This window comes from Aethalodelphis obliquidens, unplaced genomic scaffold (genome assembly GCF_003676395.1).
Source record: "Aethalodelphis obliquidens isolate GAN/ISIS:26980383/991018 unplaced genomic scaffold, ASM367639v1 scaffold111, whole genome shotgun sequence".
Classification (NCBI taxonomy): Eukaryota; Metazoa; Chordata; class Mammalia; order Artiodactyla; family Delphinidae; genus Aethalodelphis; species Aethalodelphis obliquidens.
The window spans coordinates 1,477,131-1,495,667 of NW_020838055.1; the positions used below are offsets into that span (position 1 = coordinate 1,477,131).

The 18,537-nt window shown below is 56.5% G+C and overlaps 3 protein-coding genes across 3 annotated transcripts in view; 1 reads left to right on the forward strand and 2 right to left on the reverse strand.

The window, feature by feature from the left end:
- The window catches only part of ALS2CL (ALS2 C-terminal like), a 31,896-nt gene extending 30,474 nt beyond the window's left edge, over positions 1-1,422 (reverse strand). The window contains exon 1 of the mRNA XM_027097049.1: positions 146-1,422. The gene's annotated coding sequence lies outside the window, so the exon portion shown is untranslated. The remainder of the gene's footprint in view (positions 1-145) is intronic.
- Positions 1,423-3,205: 1,783 nt separating this feature from the next.
- Positions 3,206-12,062, forward strand: TMIE (transmembrane inner ear). Its single transcript, XM_027097062.1, has 4 exons — positions 3,206-3,719; positions 6,926-7,043; positions 10,304-10,453; positions 10,758-12,062. The coding sequence occupies exons 1-4, from the start codon at positions 3,624-3,626 to the stop codon at positions 10,856-10,858; spliced, it is 465 nt and encodes a 154-aa protein (XP_026952863.1). The 5' UTR covers positions 3,206-3,623; the 3' UTR covers positions 10,859-12,062.
- A 110-nt stretch (positions 12,063-12,172) lies between these two features.
- On the reverse strand, positions 12,173-18,537 carry PRSS50 (serine protease 50). Its single transcript, XM_027096997.1, is given in 9 exon segments — positions 12,173-13,585; positions 14,094-14,163; positions 14,165-14,261; positions 15,502-15,626; positions 15,628-15,780; positions 16,766-16,831; positions 16,833-16,926; positions 18,241-18,432; positions 18,498-18,537. Coding segments are annotated over 9 exon segments (1,059 nt in total). The 3' UTR covers positions 12,173-13,363.

Sequence of the window (18,537 nt, forward strand, 5' to 3'; positions counted from 1 at the left end):
CCTGCCCTTGACCCCCTACAGTACAGCCCAGGGCCCTTACCCAACCCCACCACAGATGTACACACACCCACCTGCACCTCTCCTACACCCCCTGCACACATACATGACTCCACAGTCACAGGAATATGGTGGTGTGTACACTTACCTGTGTCACACGGACCCATCTGCTCTTGAAGCCACTGGCAGGGCCTCCATATTGCATAACTTGGGTGGCAGCTCTGTACACGTGCGTGTGTGCAGACTCACACTGCTCCATGGAGTGTGCACTGAGAGACCCAGGCATGCAGAGAGGCCAGTGCAGAGTGCATGTGTATTCCCACGTACTTGAGTGCCCTGGGACATAAACACATGCTGATGAACACACAGGTCTCACCCAGGCCCAGCTCAGCCCCACAGCTATTCTGGGCCAGGCCCGAGGCCAACAAGGTCAGAGACTGCCAGCTCCCAACAGGCCCCAGCCACTGTGTCACAGGCCTAGGCCAGCCAGCCCCCAACCCCAGCCCAGGCTGAGTCCAAGATGCACTGGATCTCAGCCTGGCTCTGTGACTAGGGGGATCCTCGCTCCCTACCCCCTGCTTCCCCAGAGCTGAACCTTGAGCTCTGGGGTTTCAGGCTCCAGAAGAGAATGTCTACAGGATCCCCTGGCCCCTGCCAAATGACTCTGGCCACAGCTTCCAGCCCAGAGGCCCTGGAGGCTGGACTGGATCCCTACAGGAAACCCAAAGGAACTAAAAATAATACACAAGGGACAAACAGGATTCTGCAGGCCAGCGTTCATGCCACCATGCATGGAGGGAACACTGTCTTCCAGGGAAGCCAGGCTGGAGAGCATGGGTGTCCAGAGCTCCACCACCCCAGACCTGATGGGCCCAACTGGGAGTGGGGTGCAGGAATATATGGGGACCCTCATAAGAAGTAGAAACAGTACTGGACAGTGAGCAGAGCTCTGGGTTAGGAGCTGAAAACTGAGTTTGAGGCCCCAGTTCCTGAGTGACCTTAGGTAGGACACAACCCCTCTCTGGGCCTCAATTCTTCACAAGTAAACAGGGGGAGGAATAAAAAGGTGGAAAAGGCTTTAGCTTTCAGGATGTCCCTCTCACTATGGTGTTTAACACTGGAAAACTGGAAACACGCAAATATTCGAGAATAAGGAACTGAATGAACCAAGTATAGTTGGGTTTCATACAATGTAATTTCACACTGCCTTTAACAACAGTGACAGCAATAATCATAACGACTTGCATTTACTGAAGGCTTGTAATGTGCAGGTGCCATGATACTGTAGTTATACCCATTTTACAGATGAGGGATTGAAGCTTGGAGAGGTTCAGTAGCCCACTAAGAGCTCACAGCTGTCAATATGACCATGACCCATAAGTCTCCATTTTCAGCTTTAATAACTTCAGAAGTTATAAAGTATAAAACTACAAATTTATAAGAAACATAATTTGAAAGTTTCATTCCTTATATTTTCTTTATGCTAATTTCATCGTGAATTTTGGATAACTTTAATTTTTTTCTGTCAAGTTTTGCCATCTCCAAAGGGCAAAAAAGGAAATTTAAATAATTAAACTTTCAAATGGTGTCTCTTGTAAGTTTGCAGTTTTATACTTCTGAGGTTATTAAAGCTTAAAACTGCACTAAGCCTTTTGGGCCATCTTGGTATTTTAAGTCAGTTTGACTCCAAAGCCTGCATGACAGTATTGACACTGTGTTTGGGGGATGTGGGGATCTAGGATGTTGTATTGGGAAAAAGGTATATGATAAATAGCATACAGTGACATTTCAGCTGTGTTCAACAGCCTGCTGAGAGGTAAAGCACACTTGGAGCAGAGGCCATATCAGGGGACACTGCGGACACACGTGATTGTATTCCCTTTCAGATTTCTTCACTGGGCTTTCCCTACCTTTTGGATGGAAAGAAGCAACGACACCCTCCCCTCCTGGGTTGAGCTGTCCCATCAAGGAGAGCCAGCTCGTACTCATCACTCCCATAATCGTTAGATCATATAATCCTCCCATCAGCTCTGTGATGAGAGTCTTGCCCTCTGCATTCCATAGGTGAGGACATCAAAGCAGAGAGGAGTAATGGTTTACTCAAGGCCACTGTCAGGCTCACTAACCTCAGCCCAGTCCAGCCAGGCTTCTCTGACCCCATTGTCCCTGGCTGGTCAGTGTGGCTCTCCTAACAGATGGCCTGAAGAAATGGCGGGCAGAGAGCTGCAGCAAGTGGTTTGCCTGACGAGGGCAAGCCTGGGGAGTGTGGGGTGGCCCAGCCCACCCAGTCCCCAGACTTTGCCACCCACTGTCAAGGGTCTTCTCGATGGACCAGCTGTCCTTTGCCAGTGGTTTTCTCATTTTCCTGCCTGCCCTGTCATCTCCTAGCCCTGACGCCTGTAGGTGTCCGCAGCTGGCCCTCTCCTCTCTGCTGCAGCCTGCCTTGGTCCTTGCCCATCTACGGCACCACCAGGCAGGAGCCGCAAAAGACTCTGGATCTACAGGGTCCCCAGTTCTGAGGGCAGGCCCAAGGCCCAAAGCACCCCAGCCTGCACAGGTCTCCACTGGTGCCCTTGGTGATGAGGAATGCAGGGGTCCAACACCTGGGCTGCTTCTCAGATTAATAATAATGGAAGGAAGGAAGGAAAGGAGAGAGGGGGAGGATGGATCAGAGGAGTCTCCCTATCGCAGGCCTCCCCACTCCTCTTCCAAAGTCCTCCCCAGGTCTCCACAGCTCCTCCAAGCCTCCCTCCCTCAGTCCCTGGGTTGTCAAGGCTCACTCTGAGGTCAGGACTAGAGTGCAGTGAGGGCCAGGTTCAGTGTGAGGTCAGGGTCATGGCTCAGACTGGAGTGAGAGTCAGAGCTCAGGCTGGGGCAGAGGCTGAGGATCAATCAGAAACAGAACATGGTCCTCCAGCCCTTCCAGGGTGAGCCCACCCTGTCCTGTGGGGTCACAGATGCTGGCTCCTTCAGGAACCTTCCATCACACCCGCAGCTGGCTACTCTGACCATGCCATCCCCTGTTCCCCCTCTCCCTCCCCCCTGCTCTGGTGTCCAGGGTGACCAGAGCTGCCTCTGGGCAGGAAGCCAGCCCAGAAAGCCCAGGATATCCCCGAGCACCTGTCACCATGGCAACCTGCCTGCCATGCCATTCCCAACACCCCCAATCTGGGTCCAGTACAGTTTTTCAAATTCAGAACGTCAGAATGGGAAGGGCCTCCTAGATCAGCAGATTCCAGCCCCTCCCTTTTGTCCCAAATGAATAAACTGAGGCCGGAGTGGGGAAGGGAAGGTGGGACCTGTTGTTCAAGGACCTGACCCCATCCTGCCCTCCCTCCCACCCACTCCCGGCCCTATGTCGGTCTCGGTCGGGTTAGGGGAGTGCGGAGTCTGGAGTGTGATCTCCGCAGCGGGGCGGGCCCTCCACCCAGAGTGGTGTGGGAGCGGGCAGCACAGGAACCAGACACCGACAATGAATAAATGATGCCCACTCGCAGCCTGCCTGAGACCAGATCGCCACCGCCGAGCGCCGGCTGGCCCGGGGGTTAGTCACCGAGCCAAGGCGGCCCGGCAGGCATCCCTCGGCTCCCCTTGACCTGCTGCCGAGCTGCGCGGAGCGCGCGAAGATGGCGGGGCAGCGGCTAGGCGTGGGGCCGCTCTGGGCGCTGGGCGGCGCCGCCCTGGGGGTTTGCCTCGCGGGGGTCGCCGGGCAGCTGGTGGAGGTGAGGCGGGGCGGCGCGGAGGGGCTCGGGGTGGCTGTCACCCTCCAGGCAGAGGGTTGGGGGGCGCCTTACTGACCAGCAGCTCATTTTTCCCTTCCTCTTGCCCTAGAGGACCTGACTTAATGGGGAGACACAGCTCTATCCCACGTGCTTCCAGGCTGTGGAGGAGACCCAGCCCCCAATCTTAGTGTCCTTGGTCGGATGGGAGGGCACAGCCTCTGATTTCAGGAACATTATTCTGATGGGGGAGACTCACCCTGACCTTAGGGATTCCCGGTCTGATTGGAGATACAGCCGGGCATCAGCGAGTGTCTGATGGGGGACACTCAGCCCCTATTCTAATCTTTGGTCTAGTGAGGTCGAAGGTGGTGGGTGGGAGGCAGGAGGGTGAGGACATCCTTCCTAGAGCAGCCATGTGTTGAGTTAGACTCCATGCTGCACACTAGGCCCTGGAGGGGAGGGGCAAGCAGGGCAGGGCCCAAGGACTCAGGGTCTCACTTGGTCCTGGTGATAACTGGGAGCTAGCAAACGTTTCTGAGCGGGCAAGAGTCATGAGTCCTGGTTTGGAAGGAGAATAAATCAGAAGAGGGCACACAGTTGGGAGAACTGTAAGGAGCTGCTAAGATCGCCCGGGAAGAGGTGAAGAGGACGGCTGGGGGGTTGGCCAGGAGCCTGGCTGGGGCCAGGGAGGGAAGGGTGGGGGCCATCTGCAGCCTCCTTGGCTGGCCCCTCTGTACCCCATTCCTGCTAAGCCAGGAAGGGGAGTCAAAGAGGCTGACCAGACCCAAAATTCTGGAGCATTAGGCTGGAGGGAGAAGGCCCAAGAGGCAGGACAAGGGAGGAGTGGGGTCAGAGCCTTGTAGGCAGTGGCAGAGTGGAGACAGCAGGGAAACAGAAGTGTAAGAGACAGCCAAGCACCCAGGAGAGCCCGCAAGGGGCAGGTGCTGGAGGACAAGATGGGAGAGGGAGAACAGGGCACTTGTTCCGTGGGGTCTGAGGGGACACAGCCCTGAACTGGTGGGTCTGAGGTACATGGAGACAGAGCCCTGCACCCCCTGTTCCTGCTGCTGACCAGGGGGTGTGATCAGAAGGCTGGGCTGGAGTCAGATGTCAGCTCTAGTGTCCCTGTAAGGGGAGCCAGGCTGGCTTGAGCCCCATGGAGTATACTTGGTCCCCTCACCAGCTGCCCTGAGGCCTCAGGCACAGAAACTGAGCTGGTCTGGGTGTAGGAGAAGCCTGAGCGTGGGGGTCAACTCACTTCTGAGCCAAGGATTCTTCCCTCAGCCCCCAGGAAAACATCTTCTCCCAGCCCATCAAGGGAAACTGCATTTCCAGTCCATCTGCCTGCCATCTGCCTACAGCCTGAACGAGGCCCTGGCTGAGTCCAGGCGATCCAGGGAAGCACCAGAAAGATGAGCAGGGCTAGGGTCCATGGCACCACCCACCCCACCCACAGGCATCACCCTCCATCAGCCTGTGAGGTTCTGTTGGAGGCCAGGCCTCCAAGCTTGAGTTCAGACCCCTAGCAGTGCCCACAAGGAGATGCCCAACTGTTACGTGTTTCCCTCTACCCACGACCCCTATCAGGGTGTCTTGAACAAAGCTGGAACAAGAATGTGTAAGAAGTGAGCTCTTGGCTGCCCAGGCTCTGAATCTGAGACCTTTACCGTGGCCCTCAGAATCTTCCAGTTATATAACCCAACTGGGCCAACACACTGAGCCTTAGTTTCAGGGAACCCTGCCACTGCCCAGACCTTGGCCCTGACTCTACAGATGGGTGCCCAACCACATGCATGTGTATCCAACCGCACGTGCCCTATACCCACAGTGCCCAGCCCTAACCCCATATGTGTGCCCCAACCCCACACACATGGGCCAGACCCCACAGACATGTGTCTGAGCCCGCAAATGGGTCCAGGCCCCTGGGATGATGCTGAGGAAGGATAGCTTGTCAGTTTTACCACTCAGGTTGTGTAGAGAGCTTCCCAGACACTGCTGGAACCATCCCACTCAGATGGAGAAACCGAGGCCTAGAGAAAAGAAGTCTCCTACCCCAGTTTGCCTTGGTTAAGAGAAAAGAGCCAGGAATCATGTACCACTCCTGGGCACACAGATCCTCTGGGTTACCTGGGACAGGTTGCTGATCCTCTCCAAGTGTCCCCAATACATGCCGAAGGGTGGTGTCCATTAGATGAAGAAGTACGTGGCTTTTGGTAGGTGCCCCATCCATGCTTATGCACCAGAGGAAAGACTGGACAGATGGTTGAGCTGCGGGTTGCTTTTCCTTCCCAGAGAGCTGGAAGAGACTCCTCATGTCTGTCCTTATTTGGTTAATCAGGGAACAAGGCACTGCACAGATGCCCCAGGATCCCCTCTCCCTCCAAGTACTAACCCCCATCCACACCCCTCAGCCAAACTTGGTGACAGAGATAGGGTCATATCCCTCTCAGCCCCACAGGTCATGCATAGGTCTTGCTCCCACCCACCAGAGCAGGGCCATGTCCCCTCAGACTCCCAGGACAGGGTGGTGTCCTACTGGGAAGGTGGGAAGTGGCGCGCTGTGCTCTGCTCACGATTGCTCCAGCCGTGCTTACAGCTTTTGGCCTCCAGGTGTCGCTACTGCACTTCAGACATATTATCTAGACCCGTTTTGTGAGGATTCTGGCCTAGCCTGGTCAGAGGTGGTGACTCAGGTAGGACAGGTGACTGCTGAGGCCACCTGGTGGGAGTCCTGGTCAAGTAACAGAGTCACAGAGCCCTGACTCCAGTTCCACACCCCACCCCACACTGGAGGTACATGTGAACAAAGTCCCACAGGACAGGACTCGCCTTGTCTCTGGCCTTGGTCCTGAGACCCCATCTGCCAGTGTGGAAGAGCCCAGGGCCAGAGCAGGAGGAGAGAAGGGCCCTTGAACCTGACTGGGACAAGCCATCCACCTTTGCCCCTTGGGCTTTGGTTTCCTCAAGCATCAACCCTTGCACTCCAAGTTCCCAGCTCCATGGTTCTGGGGCTTTACCCTCTTCCCGTTCTAAATCTGGAACTTCCCAAGGTCTGAGGCATTGTTTATGAACGTCTAAGACACTTGATTCTAGGAGATTCTGAAATGTTTGGACTGAGTGAGTGCTTGCTGAGACCTGGGCCTCTCTCGGCCCCGTCCCAGTCCCTGGCCTCTGCCTGGCTCATTCCACTCTCTCCTGACCCACAGCCCAGCACGGCCCCACCCAAGCCCAAGCCGCCCCCGCTGACCAAGGAGACGGTGGTGTTCTGGGATATGCGCCTGTGGCACGTGGTGGGCATCTTCTCGCTCTTCGTGTTGTCCATCAGTGAGTAGCTGCTCCCCCCATCACCGCCCCCTGCCGCTGCCACAACACAGCAGGAGCCCGGCACCACCTCATCACCCCTCCACCCCCCCGCTCCACCCCCAGGGGCTCAGAGCAGCAATTCCGGGCAGTGCAGGCAGGCCAGGCGCCCACAGGAGGCCCGCTGTGGTTTCTGGCACCTCCTGATCCACACAAAGTCCCTGTGGAGGGCTGACAGGCCGGTGGTGACCTGAAGTATTCTGCCTGACCAGCGATGCAGCCACACGGCAATTATGGTAATTACAGGGGACTCCACTGAACCAGGATGAAGACGTGTCATTTTTCCCTATCGTTGGCCTCCTCATGCTTTTTCTGCAGTTTGGCCAGCTTAAAACACCCACACCCAGGGGCCCCAGCAAGGCCACCCTTGGCTGCAGCTCAGCCCAAAGGCTCCCCAGACACCAGCAAATGTGGCTCCCAGGCTGCAAACCCTGCACTGTCAAATACCATTTCCCTGGAACGACTCACCTACCTCAGTCAAAAGCAGGAGACCCCCTTCCTCTCTCGGACCTGGGAGTTGCTTGATGCGAAGTCGCAACAGAAGCCGGTTTGGCATGCTCCCTTCAGTTGTCCTTCCAGAGTTGGGGTCTGGAGTTGGGGAAAAGGGGGCCGAGAAACGCCAACTGGATGGCAGAGGCCGCCAGGTACACAGCAGAGTCTGACAGAGGTTCCTACAGGCCAAAGGGAGGAGTGGGGCACAGGCAGTAAAGAGAAAGAAAACACACTCCCCCAGCGAAGAGTTCATGGAGGAGGGGTCCTCCAAGCTGTAGATAGGTAGGATGGATGAGTGGTTTTGTGTTAGGCAGCTGGAAAGGCATTACAGGCAGAGGTACAGTGTGGGCAGAGGTGCAAGGAAATGGCCTCCACACAGGTCTCAGGTAACCCCCATAAGACGTTTACTGAGTGCACCCGGGTCAGGGGCTAAAGGAGCATTTAAGTCCTAGCTGGAGCTAGCCTGGGGGCAGGGCTGACCAGAAGGGCCCATCCAGATGCGGGGGCTCCAGGGGAGGCAAGGACCTCTAATTTGCATGTGCTTCTCCTGGCACCAGAAGTGCCCTTCCACGCCCCCATGTCTTCCCGGCTGGAGTGAGAGCAAGAGCCTGCATTTTGTTCCTAGCCACGGCCAATGATCAGTCAGGCTTCTGAGTGGAGGCCCCACAGAGAAACAGCTGTGGCTGCAGCCCCAGCTCATGTGTCCAGAGAGGGGAATAACCCCCAGTACCAAGAGGCAGGGTTGGGGGAGGTATCTGCCCTGCAGGGGCCACAGGAGCAATCCAGGGTGCAGGTCCAAGGAGCAGCTCTGGGGCACCCCAAGAAGCAGGGATGAGGGCACCATGGGGCCTCAAGACACACAATGGTTTCTCCAGGGCTCTGCTTGGCCCTAGATGGTAGAAGTACCTGGGGCCACATAGGAAAGTTGCAGTGTCAGGCCCAAAAAGGCACTTGGACCTCAACCACACAGACTGACTTCCTCTCCTAAATCCATTTCCTAGAGAAAGGTAAAGGATAGTCCCAAAGGCCTCTGAGCAACAGTTTAGCATTTGTTACCCTCTATTCAGGGCTCTAGGGAGTAGGGAACGCCATCTCTTGGGGAGGAAACATCTTTCCCACTTCCCTGTCTGCTTGGGCCTAGGTGGTACAGCTGTTTGTGGAGCATCACCCCCAGAACCTTGTGGAGAGAGCTGGAGTTGGATGGGGTACCTCTTTGGGGTCCCCTCCAGCCTGGGGACTCCTATCCCAAGCCCCTGCCTGGGCCTGGAACTCGATCCAAGGAACTTTGTTTCTCTCCTCTTTGAAGAGAAGCAAACAGGCCAGGCTGGGTGGGGCAGGCCTGGAGTGAGGGGCAGTGCTGGAGTCCTGCTCTGACTGCCAATAGCTGTGGCTGAGCTCCCTTTAAAGCCCAGGCCTCCAGCCTTTGCAGAGAGCATGGGCATGGTCCTGAGGAGGCACCTGGTGGGGTAGCTGGAAGAGGTGGTCCAAGCCAGTAGGGTGGAGGTCCAACCTTGGACCTCTGGCATACAGGGGTCTGGAGAGGACCAGAACCCAGGTTTTTGGGTAAGAAAGGCAGACCTACTGCTGGGACCCTTGCACAACTAACCCCCCACCATGTGTTCCTGGATGCTGTTGACACCCCATCCATTTATTCAGGAGTCCAGTCCTGTCCTCAGCCACAAAGGCTTTGAAACCACCTCATTCATTTGTTTTCTCTCATTCTGTGAGTCTGGGGGAGACTCAGTGGGACCACAACATTGGCTGAAGGGGTTGCACAAGATGACCCCAAGGGGTGCTCCAGCCCAGGCCACATGGGTCTGATCTATCTTCCCCAAAATAGGCCTGACTTGTCCGCCTGGCCCTCCTGCCCCTAGGAGTCTGTCAGGAAGTTATGTCTGGTCATCTGATTTATAATAGGAAGCAGCTCCATCCCCTCCCCTGAGGCTGGGGCCAAGGTGGTCAGACTGTAGGGGCCTTAGAAAAATAAACTCAGTCCAGCCGGGTCCTGGCAGCCCTGCCCTGCCCATCCCTAGACAGGCCAGCTCCATGCCCTGGCCAGCTTGCGTGGGCACAGCTGCCCTGAGCCAGAAAACCACTCCTGGAATAACCCTGTCTAAGGTGAACGCGCCGGGGCAAGGTCTGTGCCCTCTTTCACGCTCTCACAGCCAGGAGCAGCCCTGGCTTGTCCTCAGGGAGGTTGAGGAGGATGCAGCCATGTCCTCCAGGGTCTGAGGTGCTCTCAGGAGCCTGGGGAGGAAAAACTAGGATGCACAGGAGCCCAGAGGCCTGGGTTAGAAGCACAGGACACCCTCCAGGAGGCTGTAGCTTGAGTCATGGTCCAGCCCACTGCCTGCCCTCCAGGACCTCTCAGTCTAGTCAGAAAGACCCACCAGAACCAGGACTGGTAACACAATATACGGGGCCAGTGCAAAATGAAATTGTGAGCTCCTCTGTTCAAAAATCATTAAGAATTTCAAGGAAGTGACAGCAGAATAACAAACCAAGCACAAGGCCCTCCTGAAAGTGGGCCTACTATGTGAAGCCAGCCCGGCTCAGGAAAGATATTTTGAAAATCCCAGAGCCCACAGGGGTTTTGTCAAAATGTGGAGCCTCCTGAGAGGGTCTCTTGGGTGGGACACACATAGGTAGATGGAGACAGGCCTGAAATTTGGGAACCATTCCTGGGGTGTCTGAGCTCTGGCCCTTGCCAAGCCTGCTCTGTTTCCCCGTAGTTATCACTCTTTGCTGTGTCTTCAACTGCCGCGTGCCACGGACCCGGAAGGAGATTGAAGCCCGGTACCTACAGCGAAAGGCAGCCAAGATATACACGGACAAACTAGAGACTGTGCCACCCCTCGATGAGCTCACAGAAGTCCCTGGAGGTGAGCAGGCCTGGCCCCCAGCCCCGCCACCCTCCGACTCTGCCACACTGGCCAGTTCCTCCATCCTGCCACCCAGAGTTGCCCTATTCCTCCCCTCCACCTGGTTCAGGGAGGGGACCCAGCCCTGTTTTTGGAGACCAGAGCAAAGAAATGGGTCAGAGTGAGGCAGGGAAAACAAGGAGCTATTCTGCAGGTAGGAGAGGTTTGGAAGGAAGAAGGAATGAAGGGCTGGACTGGGAGGCTCTGGTGCAGGCCCTAGGACCCTGTCTCACTCCTGTTGCACCCTTTTTCCTCTGCTCCACAGGTGATAAGAAGAAGAAGAAGAAGGACAGTGTGGATACAGTGGCCATCAAGGTAGAGGAGGATGAGAAGAATGAGGCCAAGAAGAAGAAAGAAGAGAAATGAAGAGAGCTTCCTGGAGGTGGAGGCTGGGGCTAGCTGGCCCTGGGGCTCATAGTCCTGGCCAGAGTCCGGACATCTTAGACTCCAAGCGCATACATGGACCATAGAGGTTGCAGAACACCCTCTCCCTGCTCAGAGGGGGTTGCTGAGGCCCAGGACCCTGTCCTAGAGCCTACTGGGGCAAGGATATGACTTCACTAGGTGTGCTGCCTCCCAGCCTGGACTCCACTCCTGTCACCCCATCCAAGTGGCCACTCAGCAGAGGTGGTCTTGGGCCACTGTCCCTCTGTAGACCCAAAGTGGCCTCTACCCACCCATACATGCCTCTGTCCCCTCTTCTGCCAGGCACAGCAGTGGCTAAAGGGGTAATGGGATGTGGGTTTCCTTCTGGAAGGGGATGGCTGACCCGGATGGGCTAGATGTGAGGCCACACCAGGCTGGCCATGAGGAGAGAGAGGGTCACTGGGGGAAGCAGGGGCAGCAGAAGGTTCTCGAACTTAGCTGGATAGCAGCTCTGGTGATGAGGGGGCTGCCCCAAGCCTGGCAGGGGTTCTGTCCCAGGGCAGTGAGCAGAGGGAGACCAGAAGCAGAACCCCCAGCATAGCAGATACCGAGCTCTAAGCAATGGGTACACTTGTCTTACACGCTGTGATGCAGCTGAGGCTGCTGGAGGGCCTAGCATGAGGCCCATGGGCTCAGGGCTAGGGGCTGCAGGGGTGCAGAAGGCTGAGGCCAGTGGGCCAGAGAGAGAAGGGCCCCATCTTGGGAATACAGGGAAAATTTGAGAAGCCAAGGGGGACTTTGGGTTTTTCTGCTGGCCCTTTCTAGGCTCAGCTGTGGTAGCAGGTGTCAGCACCCCAGGAGATCACCGCAGGGGGCAGTTAGGGATTGAGGTAGCAACCAGCCTTCCACGTGCTGAATATAACAGCCCAGAGCTTCCTCTTCCATTCTTAACAACGGTGCCTAAAAGAAGCACTGCTAGCCAGAAGGTGAAGGCTCAAACTTGACCTGGGGACTGAATCCTTGGGGAGGGCAGATGCAGAGAAGGGTTTCTAGATGGCAGCGAACATCAACTGAGGTACTCAGACCTGGGCCTGGAGACTAAGGAGACACCGGAGATTTCCGAGCCAGGGGGAGCTGCTGGCAAAGCTGACGCTGACTCTGCAGCCTGCAGAGATTTGTAAATAAAGCTGAGTGCCTTCTCATACCCGAGTGACCTGAGATGACCCCTCAGGATGCCCCATCCCTGGAGCACTTATGTGGAGGGTGATGCAGTGATCGATGATAGGTGGTGTAGGCCAGGCTGACGTTCCCTCTCCTGACTTTTCTCCCAGCCTGAATTCAGATGAGCTGGAGGGAGAGGTGGTGGCCAAGAGGCAGAGGGTCAGCTGCAGCCAGTGGGGCCTAGCCCTGAGGCAGGGCAGCAGGACCAGGGAGGAAGCTGCCTGCTCTCCACTTGCCTCTGCTCCACACCCTGGGTTTCAATAAGTGGGTGCTTGGGACACAGAGGAGTCAAACCTGGATTCTGATCTGGACCTGGACCATTATTACACAAGAAGAGGGAACCAGGCTGGCATGGGGGAAGGAGCATGGGGTCTTACAGCCATGAGGGAGCAGAGAGATTACAGAAGGCCCTGCTGTGGAAGCTGAGTACTCACTGCGCCACCAAGTGGGAACCCTGACTCTGCCCTTGGGCTCCAGCCTATGGGCTTCTCATACATATGGCTGTGGCAAAGATCATTCTACTCATACAAGCCAGAGCCCTCCTGTTGGCTGGGCAGCAGAAGCCCAGAGGAGCAGGAGCCACTATAAGTCAGAGAAGCAGCTGGTAATGCCTGGGGTAAGTCCAGGCCCGGGCTACATCTGCCCTGCCAGCTGCCTCCCTGACCTCTGACCTGGGCCTCCACTAGCCCTTTATGGACAGGCATGTCTGATGATGGTGGGGATAATATCTGATCCCAGTGGGCATCTGCCCCAGCCTCCAGACAGGGGACAGGGCTGGAAGGTCAAAGTCCACTACAGTGCTTCAGGGCAAAAACAGGGTATGTTCTAGCCACCGGCCAGAAGATGGGCCAAAGTCAAGGAGAACACACTTACCTCCCCAGCCCAGACAGAGCTGCACCCTTATTCCCAGCCTCACATTGCGTCCTGGCAGCTCCAGCTTCAGCCTGACTCTCCATCATCTGACCCCAGTATCTAGGCCCTCCATCATCGGACCCCAATATCATCCCTACACACTCCCTCCACCTTCTGTGGTAGCCACCCTGAACCTTTGGATGGAGGCAGATCCTGGGGCTCTGTACTTTTCAGTATAAACTGCCCATCCCACCCCTGTCTGGTTTTCTCATCTCCCACTGTAGCAGGCCCAGGAAGGAGGAAGCATGGGGAAGAGAAACATTTAATTGAGCACCTAGTCTCTGCCCTGCCTTATGAGGCTGTGAGAGCTGCACAGAGGGTGAGGAGGGGCCTGGGCAAGGGAGGGTGCACCCAGAGACAACGGCACGAGTGTCAGAGGACAGCGAGGAGGTTGAGGGGCAGCAGGAGTGCCAGGAGCAGGGCCCTGGATGGGGCTGGCAGCGTCTGCCCATTGAGGCGTTCCCACTACTGGCAGGAGGAGATGTGTAGGTAGATGGGCAGGGCCTTGCTCTTCTTGCAGCCTGGGCCCCAGCTCACCATTCCCACCAGGTACCATATGCTCTCCACAGGACAGGCCAAGGGCTCACCACTTATCTCTTGTGGGGAGGGGTGGGGGAAACAAAAAAAGGAGGCCAGATGTAGTCCAAGGGAGACTTAATCCAGCTCAGGAAGAAGCAGGGTGCCCTCACATCAGACCTTCCCTGCAGCCCCCGAGTGTCACATAGCTGAGGGGGTGCCCTTGAGGTCCTGACCCAGGAGACCTTCCTCAAAGGGCTCCACCTCCCATCTCTCTCTTGCCAGTTCTCCATCCCCCATCTCTTTAATACCCACCCTCCATCTTCCCACTGCCTCCCATTCTTCTCCCTCATCTCCAACCTCCATCCCCTCTGCCCATCTCTCTCACCCCAACCTTCATCTCTTTCCTCCCAATCTCCATTCCTCATCAAGTCTCCCCTCCCCCATCTTCCTATCTTCCCCCTCAGTCAGCCCTGCTCATCCCCATCCCCTTCCCCACCTCCCCGCAGGTCCTGGCTTCCCTGTTCCCCCAGCCCCATTCCTGGCCAGGTGCCCTTGGAGGCAAGTGAGCAAGGGGGAGAGATGCTCACATAGCAAAACTGTTCCTGTTGACGTCCTTTGCAGAAATCATCTGGGAGTTGATGATCTGAATCAGAGGGGATTTTGGAGAACCTGTGGTAGAGGCTTTCACACTCCGTGCTGTTTAGGATAGTGACTTCCTTATCCTGGATGGTCCTGAACTGGGGCCACACACCTGTGGGACAGGGGCCCCCATTCAGGCTTGGCGGTTTCGCTCCTGCCCACTGCCGCCAGCTTTGTGTCCATCTTCCCTTTGTTCTTCGCCACTCCTCTAGCCCCTTCTCCTTGCCACACAGCAGCTCTGGAGATCTCTCCAGGCATAGGCCACCCACCACTCCAGTTGATGCCTCCCAAGGGCCCCTTGACATAGAGACCTTGGGAGCAGGCTACCCATGATCTGGCCTTGTTGGACCTGGTCTCACATCCTGCAGAGTACTATCCATTGAGTCCATTCTGATCTCAGCATCTTGGCTCTTGTGTTCCTTCTATCCCCAAAGCCTACCAGGCCCATCTAAGGTCCAAATCCTGCCTTTTCTTCAAGCTTTCCCCAAAGGCCTACTTCCTTCTCTAAGCTTCCCTAGACTCCCCTCCGTGGATCTCAGGCACTCTTTACTCCCCTCCCTGTTCTCTCAATTGTATCTCTGTCCCTAGTCTGAGCTCCTAGGGGACAGGTGACTTCCAACCATTCCCAGCCATTCCTCAGATAGGCCATGGAAGGCATGACAAAAAGCCACCCCACCCTAGGCTGGAGACCCTGTGGGTGCTTTCAGGCAAGCTGGCTCTGTGAGGCCACAAGGAAGGGCGCCTCTCTTGTGGGAAAAGAATAGGGGTTCCCTGAAGGAAATGGACATTCCTAGGGCTCATAAGGAAATGGTCCCTTGGACGGCCCTGGGACAACACTCCTACCCTTTGGGCTCCTAAATTGGGATGATGAGGGATTGAGGGCCACTGCTGTGGGAGGGAGCCATGAGTGGACCCTCAGTGACTCCCACCTTCTGGGTGCAGATTGCCCTTAGCCAGCCACATGGGATCTTCTGGGGAGCCTTTTACAGACACAGAATCCTGCTCCTCTCACCTTGGCTGTTCTGCTTCAAGACACGGATGCCCTGGGATTGTGTGCAGACAGCAAGATACTACTCTGTGCCCCCTCTACCTTCAAGGAAGTCCTATTTACAACCCTGGCCTGGGCCTGAGGGTTCAAGGGCAATCTGGGTCCCCTAAGGCCTAAATGGCCATGATACATTCACTGCTGAGACCCTCAAAGGGAAAGAGACCTCAGAGATGAGAGCCTGATGGGGGTGGGGATGGGGTCCCTGGGGGAGGTGTCTCAGAAATATCTGCCCACGGTAGACCCTGGCCTGCACCCAGGTCCTCTCCCACACCACCCACCCTGCTGTGGGGAGGCTCCGACTCACCATCAACCCTGGGGAGTCCCCAGCCTGTCACGGTGCACAGGGCGTGGTCCTTTAGCGCAGAGTCCAAGCCAGGCAGGCAGATGGGCCAGACATACTTGTAGTTGAGTGGCCGCTCAAGCTTAATGGGCAATGTCATTGGCCCGGCCGACCCCGGACCAGTACCGATGGGACCGATAATGGCTGTTCACGATGACATGCTGCGCCAGGACGTCGACAGTAGACTTGGATATCTGGTCAACCCATGGACTCCCCACCCACACTGAATAGGTAACATCACTCCTAGGGGAACAGCAAGGAGAGTCCTCCATCAGCTCCAAGAACCCCACCCCAGCCTGCACCCCCTACCCTCCACCACACTGTTGCACCCTGAGCAAATCCAGGTAGGCCACCCACCTGCTTCAAGCCCCAGAGCCCACTCCTCACAACAGATGTGAAGGGGGCCCTGCACACACACTGTGTGGTCCAGTCCTCACAACAACCCGTCATTTTATGGAGAGGGAAAATGGGGCTCAAGTGACTGACTCAAGGCTACACAGCTAAGAAGTGTGGAGCTGGGACGTGGACCCAGTTTTCTCTGGCTCCAAACTCTGGACTCTGTCCAGCATCCCATGCTGGGCCCTGGAAGTGACAGAGACCTTGTGCAATCAGCGCTGCCTTGCCCTCCAGCCTACTTTCTCAGCGTGTCCCTTAGGCTTGGAGCTCGCTTCTCCACTGGTCAGCCCTCATGGCCAGATGTGACCCTCAGGCCGCTCCCTGGCCCCAGAACATGGGCATGCCCACTCTCTCATTCCCACCCTGACCAGACTCCCCTGTGAGCATCTATCTTCTTGTCTGTCTTCCCCAGCAACCTGAGAGGAGTGGTGCAGCCCTTTTCTGCCCCCAGTGCCCAGGCCAGGCCTGGCTTCAAAGAGTGCCAAGGCTGTTGGCTGAATGAAGGAAGGAATGAGTAAGTGAAACAAAGGGTGTGGAGCAGAAGAATTAGGACATTCTTTCTGCGGATAGGAGGAAGGAGGCCTAGACAGTGGCTGCAAGCCTCCGTTTCCTATCTATGGAATGACTGCACAGGACTGGAGGGGGCCAGGTGAGGGGAGGAAACCCCCAGCTCCCAGGAAGGAATCTGCAGGACTCATCCCCCACCTGCTCAGAGCTAGGGTGAGGTGGGGCTAGGACTATGGTGTCTGCCACTGATGGGCCAGCTGGCAAGATGACTGGGGCCCTGGTGGCTCCAATGACTTTCCACCCATCCATCTAGGCCCCGACTCACTGGATCATGCAGTGGGCCACGGTCAGCACCCACTCGGAGGCAATGAGGGTGCCTGCACAGATATGTGCCATTGGCCCGCACACTGACCATCCACGGTCACCGCCGAGCCATGGCCTCCGGATCCCTGAGGGTGGTGTCCCGCTCATAGGAGAAGCCACAGGCTAAGGAGGAAAACGAAAGGAGCCTGATAACGAATGGGCCCTTCCAGCTACATCCCACAGCACCTCTCCCTCCTCCTCCCCTCAGCCTGATCTCCCACCTCTCTAGATGGCCTGCACCCATCCAATGATTCTCCTTCTTCATTGGTCATCACATAATGATGTTGTTCACATGAGGACTGGGGTCTCCAGCCTCAGAAGGGCCTCAGCACTCCCCAGGTATCCCTCTCTCTGGTCCCACAGCTTAGGCCCCAGGGCGTTCCCAGCTGACCAGCCTGGTGCGCCACTAGCTCCTTTGTCCTGGTCAAGCAGACATCAGCTCTGGCCAGGCCCTTCACAAACCCATTTGTGTTTCCATCTGGTTCCCTTACTTCAGCCAAGGAAGACCCCTCCCCCTCCTCTAGGATCCTTCTCCTGTGATTCAGTGAGAGAAAGGCAGGTGACCTAAGAGAAAAATGGGTAGTGTGCAAGAACACATACATCTGAGGACGAAACCCCAATAGCAAACAAATGCAGAAGCTCTTCAGCCCCATTAGTCCTCAGGGAAGTGTGGACTTAAGTCACAGTGAGGTTCTGCTCACCACCACCTGCCAGGCAAAACTAAATATCCCTGATAACAAGTGTTGGTGAGGAGCAGGGCCCCAGACTGTTCACTCACTGCTGGAGGGAAGGTCAATGGGTGCAGTCACCCTGGAAAAGATTTTACAGAAAAAGTTCTTTAAACTGAAGATGCACATATCTAACACCACAGCAGTCCCGCTCCTACGTGTTCCAAATGGACTAGAGGATCGTGAGATCAATGTAAGTGGGCTGTCACCAGCGGCTGTAAAGGCTAACGCAGGAGAGGGAATAGCACAGCAGGGTGCAGCTGGGTCCTGTGTGTGACTTTCTGCGACAGTTAAATTCTGTGCACTCAGTTCCAGGATGAGAAGTATTTCTTATGTGGGTCTTACTTCAACATGCTTGGAAGCCACTGATGGAGAGAATGCCTTGTGGGTGTGCCCCGAGACACACAAGGGAAGGCTCCCTGAAGCCATGCTGGAGACCCCCTAAGGCCTTGGCTGGGAGCCTGGATCAGGGACTGGGCCGGATGGAGAGGTGCTGTCCCCATAGACCATCAGGGAGGCAGGACATGAGCACACCCCAGGCTCCCCCCACCTTCCTTGCCTCCTACCTCGACAGCATGGGAGGCCTGGCCCACAACAGGTGCTCAATAAGCACTGGTAAAAGGAAGGTCCCCTCTCACTCTCCGTGCCCCTTCTTCCGCTGCCCCTTAAGGTCCTCAGGCTGCTTGGGCACCCTCCTCCCAGTACTCACGGGAAAGGAACTCATCCTCGTCGGCTTTAGAAGCAGAGTACTGCAGGGTCCTGGGCGGCTGGCTAGTGGCAGCCTGCCGGGGGAAGCGACGTCCGCCTGAGGGACAGGTGGCACTGGGGGCACAGGGGGCGTCAAGGTCGGCGGGGGCATCCGTGGACAGTGCCCCCGGCACTTTGCCAGCGCCCAAGCAACCTGTGGAAGGACGCAGAGGATCAGAGGTGGAGGCCAGGCCTGTGGGAGGAGCGGAGGGGCGGCACCCGCGGGCCGCAGCAGCAGCAGCAGTAACAGCAGTAGCAT

Excerpts from the sequence above, each read along its gene's own strand:
- TMIE (XM_027097062.1), top strand. The coding sequence starts at position 3,624 with ATGGCGGGGCAGCGGCTAGGCGTGGGGCCGCTCTGGGCGCTGGGCGGC. Across the intron at positions 7,044-10,303 it reads GCTCTTCGTGTTGTCCATCA|TTATCACTCTTTGCTGTGTC; the intron begins GTGAGTAGCTGC and ends GTTTCCCCGTAG. Across the intron at positions 10,454-10,757 it reads GCTCACAGAAGTCCCTGGAG|GTGATAAGAAGAAGAAGAAG; the intron begins GTGAGCAGGCCT and ends TCTGCTCCACAG.